The sequence below is a fragment of the Manihot esculenta genome, chromosome 11 (genome assembly GCF_001659605.2).
Source record: "Manihot esculenta cultivar AM560-2 chromosome 11, M.esculenta_v8, whole genome shotgun sequence".
Taxonomy (NCBI): domain Eukaryota; kingdom Viridiplantae; phylum Streptophyta; class Magnoliopsida; order Malpighiales; family Euphorbiaceae; genus Manihot; species Manihot esculenta.
Genome location: NC_035171.2, coordinates 19,191,469 through 19,213,182, shown reverse-complemented (window position 1 = coordinate 19,213,182; position 21,714 = coordinate 19,191,469). Strand labels below are relative to the sequence as shown.

At 35.5% G+C, this 21,714-nt stretch overlaps 1 protein-coding gene across 1 annotated transcript; it reads right to left on the bottom strand.

Moving 5' to 3' along the window:
- Positions 1–965: 965 nt before the first annotated feature.
- Positions 966–10,257, bottom strand: LOC110626505 (CTL-like protein DDB_G0288717). The gene is made up of 3 exons (XM_021772428.2): positions 8,992–10,257; positions 2,245–2,590; positions 966–1,375 (listed from the first exon to the last, which is right to left on the bottom strand). The coding sequence occupies exons 1-3, from the start codon at positions 10,053–10,055 to the stop codon at positions 1,115–1,117; spliced, it is 1,671 nt and encodes a 556-aa protein (XP_021628120.1). The 5' UTR covers positions 10,056–10,257; the 3' UTR covers positions 966–1,114.
- Positions 10,258–21,714: the final 11,457 nt, after the last annotated feature.

Here is a 21,714-nt window from a genome sequence, read left to right as displayed (position 1 = left end):
TATGCATTTTCGATCTAATCTGAGCGTCTCCATGCCCTAGAATATGCTGAATATTTGCTGCAGAAATTCTTGGGAATGTTTCTGAAAAAAAAAAATAAGAAGTGTTACAATAAATGCTGTTGGAAACAAGTGGTATTATTTTATATTTTAAGAGCCAAGATAGTGAATTCAGCTATTTTATATGGTTGCTCTGAAAGAACAAGCATGAGAAATTTGAAAAGGAAGAAGTTGACTCTTTTGCCAGTTGAGAATGGAAAAACACCTAAAACTCCCTGTTAAGTTTTTTGGCCCGTTTCAGCTGAAGCTCCATTTCTTACTGACAGAGGAGGCTACTGAAATAGTTACATGTTGTAACTAAATTAGTTTTATATAGAAAGGGTTGTGTAGGAGTTGAAGATCTTTCATAGAATTCATTCTCATATCACTGTTAATAGAACTATATTCTCTCTCCACCCTATTTCTTCTTTTCTACCTTCTTTATCCATTTCTCTCTTCTTTTCTTCTTCTAATTTCTCTAATACTTTGTTAAAACTAACCGTCCAATCAATAACAAACCTTAATTTAACAATCAATTGGACATACTTTTTTACCTCTCAACATTTTAGGAGCCTAAAATTTGACATTACTGTAATCATCCTATTCAGAAATATTAAAAAATAATTTAATTTAATTATAAAAACACCAAATAACAAAATATATATAATACACACTTTTACAGCCTCAATGTCAAACAGGCTCTTAGTTTTGGATTGAATGTCACAATTGATTGTTAAAACTTGTAAACTATACATGTAGTTTTACACATAGCGTTCAATAAACAATCAACCGTCCAACCAACACCAAAGCTTATTCTCTTAACTGTTTTGTTCAATTCAGTTTGGTTCGGTTTAATTCAAACTGAACTGACTTCTTGTCAAGAGAAACTGGATCAAGCTGCAGCCCATGATGACATATTAACGCCTAAATTTGCCTGGAAACTTCTGTGTTTATTGAACAACACTCAGAATTGTACAAAGCATCAAATGAAGTTATACAACAACTTATCAACTGGCAGTTGCATCCAAAACAACAAATCACAAACAAAAAGCAGCACATGATAGGTCAAGGATTTTTATCATACATCGGGAGTTTTGGGAACGATAGGCGATCTATGGTTTCTGCTAATGGGTAGTTGAACGTAAACCTCATGAACTTCTTGTTTATAAACCTCGCCTCTGTCTCTGTCTATGGCATAGCATATGTAAACAGTGTCGATCACATTGTCCAGCACATGGACAAAGAACACCAGCATCACAAACAACAGCACCCATGAAAGAACAGCTACAAAGTATGAGTCAACCCCAAGATTGCAAGCACCCTTCAAGATGGCACACACCTGAATAAACAAAAATCAGGAAAAATGATTTCATTGTAAAGCAACATCTTATGAATATATAAGCTCTTTCTTTTCTCGTCAGAAAGAAAGAATATGGAAGCTATTTATTTCTTCAGCCAAATGAAAGATAGCAGCAGCATGCAACCAGAAAAAAACCATAGCAACAAAGTACTGCATGGGTTCATGCAAGTTGCAAGTTGCAGCTGTTACTCAGTATGGTAAGGGTTAAGAATTTAGTTATGGCATAGCTATATTCGGCAAAATTGTAATATATATAAACCACATGCAAGAAGAGGATGAGGCAGAAGCAAGAAGCCAAGTCTGCCAAAGGAATAAGGTTCTCAGGGTTAGGTGATCAGGTGAATTGGATTATATGTTGTTAGAGGAAGTCTAGGCAGTTAATAGATTATTTTAATGACACTTATTGTAGCTAAAGTAGTATGAAAGCACAGCATTCCTGTAACAGGGAACTAGTTAAGAAATCCACTAACAAATCAGGATCTTCTTTTTCTCTCTTCTCTCAGTTCTTTCCAACTCTCTCTCGCAGCCTTGCTTATCTTCTTCCTCCTGAGATTCTTCTCTTTCTTCTTTAAGATTCTCAGGACAAATCTTGTTTCCAGGGTTTCTGCTGACACCATACCCTCAACGTATATAATTTGGCATAAAGGCTAAAGAATGAGGAATCTGCTTTTTTTTATTATAGTTATTCTCTCTCATATTTCTGGTTATTTAATTGGCTCCCAGGATCAGATATAAGATGCCTGACCAATCATCCTAATGTACTAGGTAAATGTCAAATGTTATCAATTTCCATCATGAAGCAGCAACTCATATGGATAACATAAATAAAATATAAAAGAAACACCAACCACAATTGCATATACTGCTGAGAGGACAAAGGCAATTCCAGCCAACACTCGAGATGAGACAGTCTCCACAAAAACGGCAGAGAGAAGATTGCGTTTTAAGAGCTCATATGTCATCCTTGCAGAGGTGCAGTAGGCTTCACCAGTTATTGCTGCGAAGTTGATTGTGAACTTGTTAAGAAAATCTACTGCTGATAACAATGCATTAACACAACACTGCAGTACAAGATTCACCACCCCAGGAATATCCTCTTGTTTTGCACTGTCAACAGCACCCCGCACCATACGAACAACAAAAATAAGTAGTCCAGATAGGCACACAGTTCCAGAGGAGGGGCCAAATGCATTTCTGCAAGTGTTTGGAACGCATGAAAATAAGAGCTTGTCATGATTATGACTACATTGCCTCTAAGCATACCTAGAAATACCATTATCAAGGATGACATATTATTGAAAAAAATAAAAGGAAAAGAGAGTGGTAATAAAGAACTAAAGTTAAGAGGTAATATTACAAGGACATGGAACAGCATGCAATAAGTCTGTACTTAGACCACCACTTAAACAGGATGAAAATTATAAGAAAAGGTCCAAATATAAGCATTAGTTTGGGGTGAAAATAAAAGTTTATTGTTTGATTGGGGCCTCAGTATAAGTGATTATGTGTCTACATGCTTACCATCTGTAAAGCAGTGGTGGTTATTGATTGTGCTTTAACCACCATTGCCTTGCAAAATGGTTGTCCTGCCAACATCGCCTGGCTCACTGGACAAAGAAGGGTCAAAGCCTGTTTAAAGCATCAAAACTGCTCATTTTTAGGATATAATACCTGAAGCATATTAGATGTGTCTGGACATATTGTATAGCCTGTGAAGGCAGCACCAAGACCCATCGCTTCAATGTAACTGGAATTGCTCTCAAGCTAAGTTTCCCTGACAATACTATAGTTTGACAATTATATTTCTCTCCAACCCCTTAAATTGATAAATTGGAGAAGAAATATGTCCGACCAAGTTGACCTAAATCTTAACTCCTTCATATTATCATGTCATCTAGTAGAACTGCACAAAAGCTTCATTATAGATAATATCTAATCACTGTCACAGGCCATTTGAAACTTGTAAGTGCTCAAAATATTTAGTAAATAATCAAAACCAACCCAGCTGAGCTCTCAAACATTCAATCTCAAAACAGAAACTTACTGGAAAATAAATCGATATCGTCTAATAGAATAAGAAAAAATGCATGGAAAGGACAATCCTAATTCCTAAATCAGAAAATTATGGCACAACTCAATTAAACCAAATTGTTTGGGATGTTGAAGACGGGAAAAGGTATAGGTCTTGTGGCAAAAAAGATTTTAAAGCACAAGAGATTCACTACATACATCAAAGGGTAATGGAGTTAAAGACTATAACCAAGCATGAAGTAACTTGAGCCATTACAAATGAAAGCAATTTTGATGAATGAGCGGAGAAATGAAAATTTTTTATGCACCTGAAAGAAAAAGAGAAATGGGAGGAGTGGAGACGATAAGGTTACAATTAGCATGAGAGCAATTACACTGTAGAAAAAAATTGAATTGAAGATGCTATCTTGACTCCAGCCATCAATGCAAAAACATAACCTTTGTTTTGTGGAGGAAGGAAAGTGAAAGGGAGAGGGAAACTAAGGTTACGGGGTGTTATAAGTTATAGAAAGTAAATATGTTAATATAGGAAGTAAATATTGATAGATGGGTCAGTTGCTTAATCTTAGGGATTGTATAATCATAGGCTTGATTTTCCTTCCTATTTAGTTATCGTCTCTCATGTATAAATAGATTGTAATATTTATTGTAATATACAACAAATATTATCTTTCTACATGGTATCAGAGCCTTTTTCGTAGAGATTTTTTTTTCTCTTTTCTCTCTCGTAAAGTTTTAAAATTTTTTTTGGAGACTTAGGGCTCCGTTCATTTGGGTTATCCATAAAGGGTAACATTTAGATCTTACCATCGCTGGAGTCGCCACACCGACTCCTTGTCAGATTTGAGGTTTGTTTGCCGTTCAGGTGTTGGGTGGAGGTGTTTTATTTGGTACTGTTCATCGACACTGTTCACGGGTACTGTTCACGCTGGGTATTGTTTTTCTAATTCTGTGTTTCTTTTGTTGCTATCGTTTTGGATTGGTTGTCCTTATGGCTGAAGTTAAAACCACCACCGTAACTGATGTGATTCCTATGATGACTAAAATCACGGAACACAAATTGAATGGATCTTCCGATCAGGGAATTTTGATATCTGCAGATGAGTATGCACAATTCATCCAATACCAGGCATCTATAAAATCCTCTAATTCCTCCTCTATCACTGCAATTGCCGAGTCAAGTAGAGTGCCGAGTCAGGTAACTCTACTGCATGTCTTGTGTCTTCATCCTTCAAATGGGTTATTGATTCTGGTGCTACCGATCATATGTCAGGTAATTCTACCCTTTTGACCAATCTTGAGTCTCATACATCGCCTTCTTATGTTACTCTTGCTGATGGCACTAAATCGTCTGTCATGGGTTCTGGTCATGTCAACTTAACCCCTTCTCTTTCTGTATCCTCTGTGTTATGTCTGCCTAAGTTCGCATTTTATTTGCTTTCCGTGAGTAAACTCACTCGTGCATTGAATTGTTGTGTCTCATTCTTTCCTGATCACTGTGTTTTTCAGGATCTTTCGACGAAGCAGATTATTGGTAGAGGAAGTGAGTCAGAGGGTCTTTACGTTTTGGATCAGCAACTACCTCGATCTCCTCGATCTCTGGTATGCTCCACGCGTTTAACACCTTTTGATGTTCATTGTCGTTTAGGGCATCCTTCTCTCTCGGTTTTGAAGAAGTTATATCCACAGTTTCATTCTTTGTCTATTTTAGATTGTGAGTCTTGTCAATTTGCCAAACATCATCGTTTACCTACACTGTCTCGAGTCAATAAACGGGCTTCGTCTCCCTTTGAGTTAATCCATTCAGATGTTTGGGGTCCTTGTCCTGTTGTGTCTAAGTCTGGCTTTAAGTATTTTGTTACTTTTGTTGATGATTTCTCTCGTACTACTTGGTTATTTTTAATGAAGAGTCGTTCAGAATTATTTTCTATTTTTTGTGCATTTTATGCTAAAATCCAAACCCAGTTCAATACTTACATCCGTATATTGCAAAGTGATAATGCTAAAGAGTATATCTCTGGGGAATTTCAATCTTATTTGTTACAAAAAGAGATTCTTCATCAGTCCTCTTGTGTTGCCACTCCTTCACAAAATGGAGTTGCTGAAAGAAAAAATCGACATCTTCTTGAAGTAGCCAGGGCCCTCTTATTCCAAATGAAGGTACCTAAATGTTTTTGGGCTGATGCTGTATCCACTGCTTGTTTTTTGATCAATCGCATGCCTGCCTCCGTCCTTCATGGTGATATCCCTTATAACATTTTATTTCCCACTAAATCTTTGTTTCCTATTGAGCCACGTATATTAGGTTGTACTTGTTTTGTTCGTGATGTTCGTCCACAGGTTACTAAATTGGATCCCAAATCACTCAAATGTGTCTTCCTTGGCTACTCTCGACGTCAGAAAGGGTATCGTTGTTTTTCTCCTGATCTGAATCGGTATCTTGTGTCTACGGATGTAACATTCTTTGAGTCCACTCCGTTTTTTCCGCCATCATCTGTTTATAACACCCAGGAGGAGGAAGATGACCTCTTGTTATACACTGTTCGCTCTTCGTCTCCTCAGACTACTCCTACACCTTTCGCTCATGTGCCAAGTCGCCCTCCCATCTTTCATGTGTATTCCAGACGCTTAGAGGACTCTGACTCTGTTCCGCTACCCGCTTCTTCGTCGACCGATCCTGCTCCTACTGATCCTTCATTGTCTGATTTGGATTTGCCCATTGCTCTTCGCAAAGGTAAACGTACTTGCACTTATCCTATTTCATCTTGTGTCTCTTATGATCCAATATCCTCCTCTTCTCGTTGTTTTGTCACTGCTTTAGATTCTATTTCAATTCCCAAAACTGTTATTGAGGCTTTGTCCCATCCTGATGGCGTGCTGCAATGGAAGAGGAAATGATGGCCCTTGACACTAATAGTACTTGGGAGTTGATGTCCTTGCCCCTAGGAAAGCGGGCTATTGGGTGCAAATGGGTGTTTGCAGTGAAAGTAAATCCTGATGGATCTATTGCTCACCTCAAGGCCCGTTTAGTGGCCAAAGGTTATGCACAAACTTATGGAGTTGACTATTCTAATACATTCTCCCCAGTTGCCAAGCTCGCATCTGTCCGATTGTTTATTTCCTTGGTGGCTACTCATGATTGGCCTTTGCATCAACTGGATATTAAAAATGCTTTTCTTCATGGTGATCTTCAGGAGGAGGTTTATATTGAGCAACCACCTGGTTTTGTTGCTCAGGGGGAGTCAGGTAAGGTTTGTAGACTTCGAAAATCGCTTTATGGCTTGAAACAGAGTCCTCGGGCATGGTTTGGCAGGTTTAGTGAGGTGGTCCAACAGTTTGGAATGAAGATGAGTAAGTATGATCACTCAGTATTTTATTGAAATTCTGATAGTGGAGTAATTCTGCTTGTAGTATATGTGGATGATATCGTTATCACAGGAAGTGAACTGACATCAGTACAGTACAGTACCAGTGGTAGCTTTGTCTACCAATACAGGCTTTCATAGTGTTTTGTGATACATCCCTTGTGAGACTAGAGTATGTGGTAATGCCAGTGGCAGGGTAATTACTTATGTTTCTGAACAGGAGTGGAAGAAGCATGAGTTGAGTTATCCTACACATGGTCTAGAGATAATAGTTGACTTGAGATGTGGAGATAATACCCGTAGGGGGTAAGAGATGAGATCTTTATCGATCAAAAGAGTTTACAGTGATGAGTCTGAAACAGAGGTAAGAGGTAAAACTGCTTAGTGACTTTGAGTGTACAAACCAGTATCTATTGGGTAAGGCAAATGAGATGTTAGCTGCCCTCAGTCAGAAGTCGCTTACCAGTTTATTCTATAGGAACAGGTATTACTTCAGATTGATGATCGGTTGGATCAGCTGGCAGGAGCCAGTTGTCTTCCAAGCTAGATCTGAAATCTGGGTGCTAGCTAACATTACTGGCATCACATCCCTAAAAGAATTCCTTAAAACACAGTTTCATACAAAGGATTTGGGTTCCTTGAAATATTTCTTGGGAATCGAAGTTATGCGGTGCCTGCTAAGTTGTGGTGTGATAATCAAGCAGCTATCCACATTGCCTCCAATCCAGTATTTCACGAGAAGACTAAACACATCGAGATTGATTGTCATTTTGTTCGTGAAAAGATCCAACAAAAGATAATATCAACAGGACATATCCGAACTGGATAACAATTAGGAGATATTTTCACTAAAGCTCTAAATGAGACTCGAGTTGATTATATATATAACAAGTTGGGCATGATTAACATTTATGATCCAACTTGAGGGGGAGTGTTATAAGTTATAGAAAGTAAATATGTTAATATAGGAAGTAAATATTGATAGATGGGTTAGTTGCTTAATCTTAGGGATTGTATAATCATAGGCTTGATTTTCCTTCCTGTTTAGTTACCGTCTCTCATGTATAAATAGGTTGTAATCTTTATTGTGATATACAACAAATATTATCTTTCTACACGGGGCTTACATGTCTAAAGCAAATCACAGGTCCCTCAACCCATTGTCATCCCTATTTCAAACAAAGCCCAAAGTTCTTCCATTGGATATTCATAGAAAAAAAAATGAAAACCGCCATCAATCAGCACTTAGCTCATTACAAACTCATTAGACCTTCAATACTAAGCAGCAATAGCTAAAGGTAAACCACCTAAGCCCACAAATAATTTTGAATCAAATTTTATAAGGCTATGGTAATAGTCTGCAGGTGCTTAAGAAGTGAACACAAACTTTTAGAAGTGTCCACTAATGGTGAACCTTATCATGTGGTCCAAATTTATAAGGGATAAAGATCTAACCTGAAGATGCCACAAATAGGAGAATACCAGGATTAGTACACAAACTTACTTGATGCCAACAATGTCAATAACTAGGCTTTAATTCAAACTAAGAGGAGTTGACTATATGGATTATTTTTTATCAGCTACATTTCAGACCTATTCCACATTAATAAACATTTAAATCTTTTGATATTACTTACCTCCACATATTTTAGGCCTCCCCATTCCTTCCTTACTCCTTCCAAATCCACCACTAAATTATCTTTTGATAAACATATTTGACACCATTTTGAGGAAATCAATTTGGTATAGTTAATCCATATGAAAATTAACTAAAAGCAATTTAAAGCACTATCAGAGTCGGGAAACTAATTTGGCATTCATCAGTTGCCACTATCCATATACTACCCTTTTCTATAAAAGGTAAAAGTTTATTTTCCATCAAATAGATGCTTACGATTTTGCTTTATCCCGTCTCTCCCTACTCTGAAGTGACACCCACTTAATTTAAATACGGATTACCAATGGCATTAGACAGAACAAAGGATAAAGTATCAGCTCAAAGCATTAAGTTACCATTTGATGGAAAATAAACTTCTATAAAGCCCAAACTACAGTATACTTTTTTGAAATTATCCCAATTCTAAAACAGAATAAAATAGACTACCAGAAGAAAATGTTCATTGCAACCATATAAACCTAAAACAATTTTGTAACTATTGCATACTTAAACCATACAAAGAAGCAAAAGCTGGAAATCACCTCAAAGAACTTCTAATACTCCGCTTAGGAGCCGAGTCTTCCTTCGTGAAGTACCATTGCGCAACAGTTCCACTGATCACATACACTTGAGCTTCGATCATTGCAGCCAAAGACCACAGCATCGTAAGAATTGCCAATGCATAGTACGCAGGCACCCAACTATCCTGCTTCCAAACACAAGTGTACCCTGCACTGGTTTCCTTCGGCACAATTTTCCCATTCAGCCTTGAAAACACCAAAAACACGACAATTGGAGCATAATAAACCACTAAACAAAGTATCAACAATGGTAAAGCCACAAACAAGCCCAAATTCTTCGAAAGTGCATCGGAAGCAACCCCAATTATCATCACAGTCAACTCAATTCTATGCCAATTAGCTACAAAGATCCACACAATGACCCCAATAACCAAGAAGACAAAAATCAGCACCAAAATCCTATAAACCAACGGCAACCCATCGCTACAAGAAGAGCTAACTGTGCAAGCAACGAACCAATAAACATTGAAAAAGATGGGAATAACAATAAAGAAAGGAAGGGACATGTACACAATCTGCTTCGTGTAATGCTTGAGCAACAAAAGCAAAAGAAAACAAATGGGTGCACTCAAAATGAAAGTTATTACAAGGCTCCATATCAAAGCTTTCCAAACACCAGAGTTCGACGAACTCAAAAAGTAAAAATACACATGGGTTTCGAAAAAACCATCATCAGAAGAAGACAAGGAGTCCTTAACGCAAGAAGTTGAGTTGGAGTCGTATGTATAGGAGGAAAGCTTCGAGTAATTTGGGTTTCTATGGAAAACAGAGAAGATACCAAAAGCGAAAGTGCAAAGAACACAGAAAGCAAAGAGAATGAGAAAGGGAAGGTCCTTGAAGGATCTGGGACCATAATTGTAAGAGATCTGAGGGTACTGGGTAGGTTCGGATTCATCTGCGAGGGACGGGCTGGCTTCTTCAATTGGAGGAGAAGAAGAGAAAGGGGTTTTTGAGAGGAAAGGCTCTGAGGGGGAAGAGTAGTCGAAGAGAGAAGTGGATTTGTTGGGTTCGTCAGTGCTACCCATTAGAGAGATTCGGTAGGGAGACGGATGTGGATGTGGATGTGGAGGTGGAGGGGTGGTGGTCGGTGGTAATTATGGTGGTGATGGTGGTGGGAGCATCTCCGGCTGTGGGCGATAGTTGACTGCCAACCGAGCTGGTATATATTAGTCAGTTCTTACACACAGCATTATGATGACTACTTTGGCGGCAAGTGCTTCTTGGCAGATGATGAGGCTATAGTGATTAGTGATATTATTTAATAACGGATAATTTATAATATATTTTCTAAAATTTAATACATTTATAATATAATTTTCTTAATGAAAAATAATTTAATTTTTAAAATTTTATTATGTGAATTATATATTTGTGTTGTTAAAATTTACTATTAAATTATAATAATTTAATTATTTAAACTTTATTTTTATAATAAAATAATATATTTATTTAATAATTTATGATAATTTGTCCTATAATTTTAATATTTATAATAATTTAATTTTTTTAATTTGAGTTAAATTTTTTAATTAACAATTAATCAATTGCAATTAAATAAAAAAATTAATAATAAAATAAAATTTTAAAAATTAAATTATTTTAAATTAAAATATAAGAATTAGTTGTAAATTTTTTTAAATTTTAAAGACTATACCGTAAATTATCCTTTAACAATCTCAATTTCTACACTTTTATTAATGTTTATGTAAAAATTATTTATGTGACGGACTCATATTGTTATGGCAAAAATATTTGCATTATTATTTTATTTTTACCAAGAATTTATATTATTATTTATGATTATATTTATAGAAGACTTTTTATTAATTAACATCAAGAATAATTTAAAATTTTCCAAGTTATCCAATCATCAGACTTGACTCATTAAGGGACGAAATCAATGCTGTAAGCAATTAATTAAATTATTAAAATAAATTGAGTGGTCCTCTCTATATATGAATTCAAATTGAATAAAGTATTTTAGGTAAAAAAATCTCAACTAAAATGTATGTACCTTAAGATATATAAATTAATTAATATAATTTATATTAATTATTTAAATTTATTTATACACTATTATTAAATTTAATATTTAAATTTAACTGTATTTACAGATTGAGCAAGTGTATCTAAATAAATATGAGAAATCTCAAATTCTATTTTCTCGATCCCAATTTTGATTCAAAAAGAAATTTAATTAAAATAACACATTATTCATAATTGATACTAAAAATTAATATTTTAATATAACTCAAAATAAATTATAAAAAAATTTAAATTTATCAATTTCGATCATTAATTTTTTAATAAATAAACTGAAAATCTATTTTTCAATTTGATTTAATTTTTAATTTTAATTAAATTTTTTTATAATTTTGCATAATACATTTTTAAAAATTAATAATTCATTTTCATCGACAATTATAATTTTTTATATAATTATAAATTATAAATATTTTAATAATATTATCTTTAAAAAATCAAGAATTATAATCTTACTACTTAAAAAATTAATCATATTTATTATGTCTATTCTAACTAAAATAAAAATTAATAATCAATTTAATAAATTTAAAATGTAAATTCATTAAATAATATATAAACTATAGTCATAAATTAGATTGAATTAAGTCATTTTTTTATTAATTAGATTAACCATTGACTTTTAGCTAGCTCTATTGGGATGTATATGAAAAATATAATTAATTTTTTTAAAAAAATAAAAAATAAGTTATTTTTTCTTAAAAGTATTTTATCTAAAATTATAAGTATATTAAATCAAAATTAAAAATTAAGTTAAATCAAAAAAATAATTTTATATTATATTTATTAAAAAAATACAGAATATAATTAATAAAATTGATAAAATTCAGAAATTTTTTATAATTATCTATTTAAATAATATTAAAATGTTACTTTTTTATATTGATCAGATGTTATCGTAATATTTAATTTAATGGTCAAATTTTACGATAAAATATAAATAAATTTATATGTTTAATATAAAGAATATTAATTATTTTTTATAATTTAAAATAATATATATTAAAATGTGAATAATTTAATATTTATTTGGCCATTATTTTTTTATAAATTTATACTGAAATAATATTATAACCTTATTATAAATCATAATTTAAAGATTCAATATTTTATATGATTATTTTGATTTTAACACATTTGTATAGTTAATAACTCATATAATGGTATTATTAACAAATAAAATTCATTTTGTAAAAAAAATTATAATAAAAATTGTGTAAAACTTCTCAGCGTGATATCAATCCGTTTCCTGGAAATTACATATAAATAATAATAAACCTACTTTCTTAGCTACACATTTGAAAAAGAGATTCACATTCATATATATAAAAGCTGAAACTAAATAATTTATATATATACAAATTGACCAATTTATTAACAATTGTGTTTAAAATGCTAATACTTGACACTTACTGCTTACAAAATTAAACAAACAAAAATTGCATTTTGTTTTGCTTAAATATAGAGACTAGGCTTTTTTTGTTTGCCTAATCTATTTATCTTATGTAAATTTTTTTAGTAATATGCCCTATAATCAATATATTAGTTTCAGTTAGGTATTATTTTTCATATATTTTAAGTATTTAAATATATTATATAAAAACTATTATTTATTTTTTTGTGTTAATTTAATTAATACTCCAGTAAAAATAAGGTTCATCAGAGTGCTAAGGAAATTATAATGCGATTATAATTATAAAATTTTAATTGCATTTAAATAATGTCTCTAAATATTTCTGATCTCTATTTTTATCATGATTAGACAATGATTAGAACTGTTGAAATTGATACATATTATGTTTTTTCCTTCTAGATGAAACAACTGATCTCATTGGTTGAAATATGTGAGATATCTAGAACTAATATGTAGGTACTTATTTTATAAATAAGTGCATTGAACTGACTCGCCTGAGAAATTCATATAGAAAATAATCTGTGTCTATGGATTATTCAAGTGATGGTCGTGTAAGTGATCCTTTAACTCGAAATCAATAAATAATCTTGTATAAGGACTTTTATGTTTTGATTCATCTTATAAGTTGTTTTGTCGCGATCAACAAATGGGGATAAATTGGATATATTAAGCACTATATGAATGTATTTATATAATTGAGATAAAATTCATCACCTTAGATTAAATTAAGAAATATCTCATTTGTTTTCTCCCAGTATTAATCATGAAATTATTGCTCAATGTGAAATGAAATTAGCATATGAGGTTTGAAATTTCATTTAATTAGTCAATGACTAATCGATGAGAAATAATATGATTTAACATTACATATGTGTTCTATATATTAAATATTAAATCGAAATATTTGGGGTAAAGGAATATTAGTTACACTTATAAACTATATACTGAAAGTTTAAGTCAAATTATTTTTTATATTCTGAATATTTAAGTAGTTTTAATATGTTGGTAGACAATATTCTTCACCTATAACATATTTGAAATTTGACGGGTCACACACATAAATAAAATTGTATGAGAAAATAAAACGAGAAGTTAAATCAAGTAGGACTTGATTGCATATAAATTGACATTAGAATGAAATTATAATTTGAAAAATTTATTATTTTAATTTAATTAATTAAATAGAAACTTAATTAAACTTGTCTAACATTTATATAGTTTATTTATTAAAATTCAAATAAAAACCTTTTTAGAGCCTCTAAAAATTATAGAAAAGGCGGAAAGTTAACACTCAAAACCTCTTACCTTCTCAATTCTTTAGAATCGTTCTAAGGTTTTTCGATCGTTATTCTGTGTAAATATCGTTACAGATCGGACACTTGAATGGTTCATTATTTGTGACAATCCAACCAAAATGAACGATCTTTCTTATATTTTTCTGCAAAGAAAATAAAAAATATTTATTTTATCTTTTATATCATTACTTCCTTCAATTAAATGTGATTTATATCGATAAAAAATTTATTTATCTATGTTTTTTGATGCGTTCAATCTGATTGAAAGCTGAACGGTGGTATAAGAGTTCCATTTAAATAATTAATGTGTAATAATTATTTATATTTATTATTGTTAATTTGATTAAATTTTGTGTGCTAAATAAAAGTTGGTGTTTTTGAAAAATTTTTGGATCTAAAATTAAAATTATTTTGATTTGTTGCTTTTAATTGTTAATTAAAGAAAAAAAGGATTCTTTATTTCTGAAAATCGACTTCATGAATGACACAATCCCAGCAAAGCACCATCGAATGACAGGTAACGTGTTTGGTCGATCCTGCCGATCGACGTGTGCCTGTCACTGGCGATGCGCTTGCGGCGTCCATGGCGGACGAGAGGAGTGCCCGACTGTCTCGCTGGTCGCGGCGAAGGGATCAGTGAAGGCCGAAGCAGCTTCTTTCGAGAACGCGCAACGATGGTGTCGCGTGCTTGTCGCCGGCATCGCACACTTATCGTGCGTAGTAGCTGCTTCTATGGCTGCTGAGCTCATCGTCGAATGCCTCGAGCCGCTTCGAGATCGCGCGATTTCAGGAGATCACGCATGCCATGGAGATGCCGGCGATCGCAAGACTGCATTGGACGTGGAGCGAGCTCTTTTTTATTTTAACAGATTAAGGAAGTTGCCACTGTATTTTTAAAATATTAAATTTTCTTTGTGACAAAGGCTAATTAAATTAAATAGAATTAAATTTTTTAAAATTTAAATTTATTTATTAAAAAATTTTATAAATTTAAAAATTTAAATTTATTTATTAAAAAATTTTATAAATTTAAATTTAAACTAATTCAGACTCTAATATTTAGTCTAAATTTAATTTAAAAATTAAATATTATAATTAAATTTGATTCGAATTCGATTTATGAAAAATTCGTTTAAACTAATAACGAATTTAATTGAAATTTAAATTTAAAATTTTAATTAAAATTTAAATTTAAAAATTTAATTAAAAAACTCGTTTAAACTAATAATGAGTCTAATTCAAACTCGAGATTGAAACTTCCATTACATTAATAAAATTTAATTAATTTAAATTTTTAAATATTAAAATTTTAAACAAAAAGTTAAAATTTTTTTAATAAAATTAAATATAATTTAATTAAAATCTACTATAATCAAATCATTAATTTAAACTATAATAGAAAGTGAAATCTTTATTTATAAAGGAGTTTTATCATTTATCTCTATAAGTTTCTGATGTGGGATACAAAATGTTGTTTCAAAAATTTTCAATACGTCCTATATAAAATAATGCGTAGTAATTTTATGAAAATTATATTTCTATTAACAATGAATTATTAAAATTTTTTTATTATTATTTAGATTTTAATATTTAAATTTTCTATTTTTTTATTATTTAAGTTTTAATATTTAAATGTTTATTTATTTATAACATCAAATAATATTTATTATTCAAATATTAACTATAAACTTTTAATTAACTCTATAAAATGTATTTAATATAAAATTAACGATATAATACTAAATTTAATAATTATTTATTTAAATATTTATATTATAATTAATTGAAATATATATATAATAAATATATAAATAGTCTATACAGACGAGAGAAATGGAGTTTCTTTTTAAATTACATAGTTTTAATTAAATCTATATAATTTTATTATTAATATCAATAGATATTTTTATACAAAATTTATTGATATATTATTATTAATTATTCATATGTTATCATTTCATTATTTGTATATCATTATTTATTTTTATTTAAATATATAATTTATATTAAATTATTTTATTGTATAAAAAATACTATACATATAATATAAATATAAAATATTATATAAAATAAATATATTAATATAAGTATAATCAATTTAAATTATATAATTATATATACATTATACTCAAATTTTATGAATAAAATCATATTAATTTATATTTAAATTATATAAAAATTTTAATTTATAAAATTAAGCGAATAATATTAAGTAGAAAAATAATAATATAAATATATATGATGATCTGAGATCCAGAGAAATAAGGTTTTTACAATGGGCTCTGTAAAACTTTAGAAAAAACTTAAACCTAGAAGAGAGTATTCTTCCTTTTATAGGTTTTTTTTTGTCTGCTAGTGACGTGCCAAAAGAACGAGTACCAGTAGACCATCTGTCCCTGCCACGCTGATACAGACGTACGTGGGAATCAAATCTCTGCCCCATGCGTAACGACCTCTGATTCTCCCTGGGCACGGATAGGCGGGTCTGCAAGATGAACGGATGGGTCTTACTCTGGGTTCCTGGTTGGGCCGGCCAGGCTGAGCCAGGTGAAGGGAACAAGATTGGGCTGAAGAGGGGCTCCCCTACGGAACTGGAGAATGGGCCATCCCGGTTGAGGCGCGTCAGGAGGGAGCCCGGCCTTACCATTTGAATAAACCAGACCTTATTCATACTAAGGGCTCTAAGATGTCTGAGTAATGGGCCGATATCGTGGGCCTCGTCTCTGATTCGGACGAAGAAATCTCGCGGTCATCAATTGCCCCTTTACCCTCTCGGTAGTTATTATCTGACTGTCGAGGGGGTAAATATCGAGGACCATCATGGCCACGCCGCCCAAGGACAGTTTCTTCTAAGACGCTTGGACGCCCTTCTGTCTTGTTACCGTTTCGAATTTTGAACTCTTTCTGCCTTCTTGGAGCATTTGCCATCTTTGATTCCTTACGCCACTCGCCTACTTCGTCTCATAGCTTCGGCCATTGTTAAGGTACGCTTCTCTTCTTCACTCCCCATGGATAGCCCCAAAATTCCCGATGTTCTCCGGATCAAGTCTAACGTTACCCCATCTTCCTTAAAAAACTTTTTCTCTCGGGAGTATTTAGATACTCCCCTTTTTCGCATTTGAGCTCCCCTCCCGTATGAAAGGATCGTTCTTCCTGATCCTCTTCCCTCTGGCTTAATTGATCCTCAGGAGGGTCTTAACTTGGTATTCTTCGCTAAACAGAGGGAGTATGGTTTAACCTTTCCTTTTTCGCCTTTCTTTACCCAGATTTTCCGACATTATCGTATAACCCCTCGGATGTTGGTCTCCAATTCCATCTTGTTCATGTCCTCTTTTGAATCTGTGTGTCTGAGTTGGGGATTTACACCCACGGTGTCTTTGTTTATGTCCTTCTTTCGATTGGTCAGGGGAATCCAAAATTTTTATTATTTTTCCCCTCGTGGGAAGTTTTCAATTTTCACGGGTCACAAAGACTCAATAAAGGGCTGGATGGAGGGCTTTGCAGTAGTGGAGCTTAAGAGGGAGTCCGGACTTGTCTGGGACTTAGAGCTCTCATGGGAGGATGTTCCACTGGACTGCAATGACCTATCCCAGCTAAGCCTCACCGAGCAGGTCGGGTACATTCGACTGACTTCTGTCGAAATGAAGTATGATGTCGAGAAGTGTATGTTTATTTCTAATCTCCGTGATATCAAAGACGTGGGTACTTGACTCTTCTCAGTAGCGCTGCTCTGCTTTAGATTTGTGTGACTGGTTACCTGATTTTGTGTTGATTTTTGGATTTTTACAGCTTCCCAGGTGAAGATGGACCAAATTAAGCCCCCTAAGAATTTTTGTCTGTCCCGAGAAAGCATGAATGCCGCGCTGGACATTCTGCGTGCAGGAGGACGCGTTTTCGAGGCTACCGAGGAAGTAGCTCGGGTCATTGCTTCTACCACAATGAGCCGACCTCCCAGGTTGACCTCTAAGGGTACTAGACCTTCCAAGCCCTCCCGAAGCGGCCAAGAGAGCTCGGCTCCTTTCCCTTTTCAAGCCTCCGGGCCTCGACGAACTGACAACACACAAGCTGCAAGGGATTCGAAGGTTGCTGCCAAATTGGCTGAAGGTCCTGGACTCGTGAGGACGGACGATCTTCATTCTTCTGCCGATGTTTCCGTGGAGCTTTTGGAAATTGTCCCCATTGATGAGGGGGGCCCTGAGGACAAAAATGAGGTGAATTCAAAAGGACAAGATGCCCAAAAAATTCCTTCTGAGGTCGTCTCAGCAAAGGAGGCTGTAGCTGGGCCTACAGAGGTGGCCCCTCTACAGGGGTCGATGGTTGTTCCTCAAGGCGTGGCCAAAGGGATCGGGAGCAAGCGTCCTTCTCCTGCAGAAGAACTCGGCCCGACCCCCTCTTTGAAGAAAGCCCGAACCTCCGGGAGTCCTGCCCCTCCCTTGCCTCCTTTGGAGAAAACGAAGACTTCCGTGGTGCCTCTGCTATCTGCCCCGGATAATGATATATTAAATGCAGAAGACATCACGCATCAGTCTCCGGCAGGTGTCGTGGCAGAGATTTTGCGAGAGCGAATGTTCAGAGGAACCACAGATGCTTCAGACTCTCGTCTACTGGCCTTGACTGGCCATTTGGCGGGCTTTACACGGGAGCAAGCAACCTTCCGTTCCTTACCACGAGAGGAGCTCGGAGAGAAGATCAGGGAGATGCTCCTGATGGTAAATTGCCCCTTTTGCTCTCACTTTGATTCTTTTAATTTCTTTATCCTTATGGACATTTCCTTTTCGCATTAGGCACTGGGCCTTTCCATGGAGGCAGATGCTCGTGACCTCTCTCTACGAGAGTCTATCGACCGTAGGATTGAGGAAGCTCGTCGAGATGAGAACCTATCTGCAACCATTGATGCCCGGGGCAACCTCGCGGCAGTCCGAGAGCATACTGCGTCTCTCCAGACGGAACTGTATGCCGCTTATGAGGCCTTAAAGAGGGCCGACGGAAAGGTAGCCGATGCAGAGGAGTATGCCAAGTCCGTGGAGACAGAGTTGTTTAACACCCGAAGACTTCTTGAGGAATCTAATGAGAGAGCAGCTGCAGTTGAGGCTCGTTGCGAGGGGGTTTTGAAGCAGCTGTCTTCTGCAGTGGAGGGCCTTCGCGAGAGGGATGAGGCTATAAACCAGAAGGAGGAGATTCAGCGCCAGCTAGAGCAGCTGAAGGTAAAATTGGACTCCACCTTGGCTCTGAAGGACAAGGCCTTAGCCCGCATCGTAATTTTAAGGCAAGAGCTGAGTGGGCAAGCTGATAGCATCAAGGGTCTAACTTCGGCGGCAGAAGAGTTTAAACTTCAAAATCAGCAACTGTGCCGACAAGTCACGGACCTAGAGACAAGGTGTTCAGCCCTGTCTGAAGAGGCCAAATTAGCCGAGGATAAGGTCCGGCTGGAGATTGAAAAGCACTTGAAGGAGTATAAGGAGTCCCCTGAATTGAAGAAAGAGACCCAACAGGCCTGTGAAGCTTACCTCCAAAATTACAAGGATTCTTCTGAGTTAAGAACCGAGATAGCTGAGGCCTGTGAGAAGCGACTTGCAGAGTATAAAGCTTCGGATGAGATGAAAGAGGCCATATGGTATAAGGGTCTCTGCATATTTGTCTCCGGCTTCAACCGAGGTTTAAGAGAGGCCAGGCATAATCCATCTGTTCCCCTGACCGTACTCCGAGCTAAAGAAGAGGATTCCGATGGTGAGATCGTGGCCTACGGGGAGGACGATATGCCTCTGCCCAAAGGGACTTCTCTTGCTAAAGTTGGGCCTTCTGAGGCAGGATCCGAGCTGAACACAGAGAATGTGGAAGTCCTCAACCCTGAGGTAGGCGTCGCCGAGCCTCAGAAGAAAGGTATAGGATCCGAGCTGAACACAGAGAATGTGGAAGTCCTCAACCCTGAGGTAGGCGTCGCCGAGCCTCAGAAGGAAGGTATAGGACTAGGAGGGGGAGGTGCTGGACTTCCAGGGCTGGAGATCATTCCTTTTGTAAATGCCGGGGAGTCTGAGCGGGAGGAGGTCGGACCTCCCTCGGGTAGCAATGTAGACAGTGTAAGCGCAGATAGTGTAAATAGGGTGAGGGGTAATATAGATACTAATGTAACTGAGGGTGATGCCCCTAAGCATGTGAGTCCTTTGAGGACAATCTTTCCTTCCGAAGAGTAGAAATAGACTGTAATTGTTTTTTCCTTTTAATGACATTTTAGTTTTCCAAGTGTATGGATGTTTTGATTTATTTTACTTGTTATTCCTTTATTTATGATTTTCTTCTCCTCCTGGGGCATTCTCCCTGCAGGCCTTTTCCGACCTGGACTAGCTTTATCCGTGAGCTCGGTTTTCAATGGCGGGTTGAATTTTCCACAGGCCTTTATGGTTTTATTTGTGACTTTCTCATGATAGTAAATCTGATCAAGTACCTCTTAGGGGAATAAGCAGGGCTGACTTTCTGCTCTGAACTCCGTTCTTCTACGGACCGAGGTTGGGACCTTGTCTGGCCGAGTCATAGGGTTTTCCTTTAGCTTCATGAGGCTCTGTATCCTTCTATTTGTTTGTTAGACCTTCCGAGCTCGTTTATGAGTTTAATCCACAAGCGAGGACAGTTTGTCGCTACTTGGGAGTTGTTACTGTCTCTCAGGTCCCACTGCCTTTTTGGCAGTTGTTTCAGGAGGGGCGAGGGGGTAAACCCTTGAAATCTCTATACTCCTCGGGTCAATATTTCAAGTTTAGAATATGCTGACACGTCCTTGACGATGTGATTGGGCTGGGCCTTGGTGATGCAGGATGCTTAAAGGTTTCTAAGTAATGGTCAGGCGTCATGGGCCAGGGCCCTGTTCGAGGCGAGGGAAGCCAGCGGTCATCGTCGATTGCCCTTCTACCTTCCTGTTAATTATTATTTGACTGTGCAGGTTTCCAGAATCATTATGACTGCGTCTGTTCACGTTCAGCTTTCCCCATAAATTCTTTTCATCTTATTGTCGCCTCACTTTTCAAATTTTCTTTACTCCTTTCTATCTTCAGCTTTCTCTTGTTCTTTGTGTACGTTGTCACCTCTGTTTTCTCATCTTTTTCCTGCGGGATGTGTAGTCTTTCTCTTTTCGTGAATAGCTTTTAAGAATTCTGCTGCCGCTGGCCTAACGTCTAGCATCACCCTGCTCAGAATTACAGCTTTACTTTTTGGGATATATACGCTGGTATCCTTCCCTTACCTCCTGGAGTTCTTTAGTAATTCAGATTGGCTTTTCAATTGAGGATCTCTGGTCTCATCTTCCCCATGTCTTTCTTTCGTACTGTTTACCTAAGCGAGTCTTTCATGTCTTCAAGGTGTCCCTTCGGTGTTCCACAAGAGGTTGAAGTTGTATTATGCAGATCGTCAGGCCGGCCCCCTCCCCTTGCTTCCTTCGGAAAGGAGGAGAAGACTTTCGTGGTGCTAACATTCACTTGTTCCATTGCTCTTCAGAATATTTCCCCAATTTTTTGGTGTTGCCTTCACTTGTTCCATTGCCCTTCAGAATACCTTGCTGGTTTTTTGTTGGCGCTTCGGGCAGGTGAACGGGTAGTGATGCCGATCTCCCTGGGACTTTAACTCGAAGACTTATGTTTTTCATGAGATCGGCATATAATATCTGAGCTCGTTCGTATGTATCGTGAATCACACCTCAAGACAGAGCTCAGCCAGCTTACGAAGTTGATTTTCCGAACTATAAGATTTTCTCTGAATTGAAAGCTAAGATAGTGGGGTATGCGATAGTGATGTAAACGTAGATGATGATTTATCTGGGCATGTAAATCCTTTAAGGATAGCCTTTTATCCCGTAGTGTTGGTATTTGTGACATGCTGTAATGCATTTTTCTTTTAATGAAAATTTTATTTTGCGTTCATACTCGAACTGTCCTTTCTTTATCATAA

Coding starts and splice junctions, on each gene's coding strand:
- LOC110626505 (XM_021772428.2), bottom strand. CDS start 10,055: ATGGGTAGCACTGACGAACCCAACAAATCCACTTCTCTCTTCGACTAC. Junction 2,591..8,991: donor AGTATTAGAAGTTCTTTGAG/GTGATTTCCAGC, acceptor AAACACTTGCAG/AAATGCATTTGGCCCCTCCT. Junction 1,376..2,244: donor CAGCAGTATATGCAATTGTG/GTTGGTGTTTCT, acceptor TTGTTTATTCAG/GTGTGTGCCATCTTGAAGGG.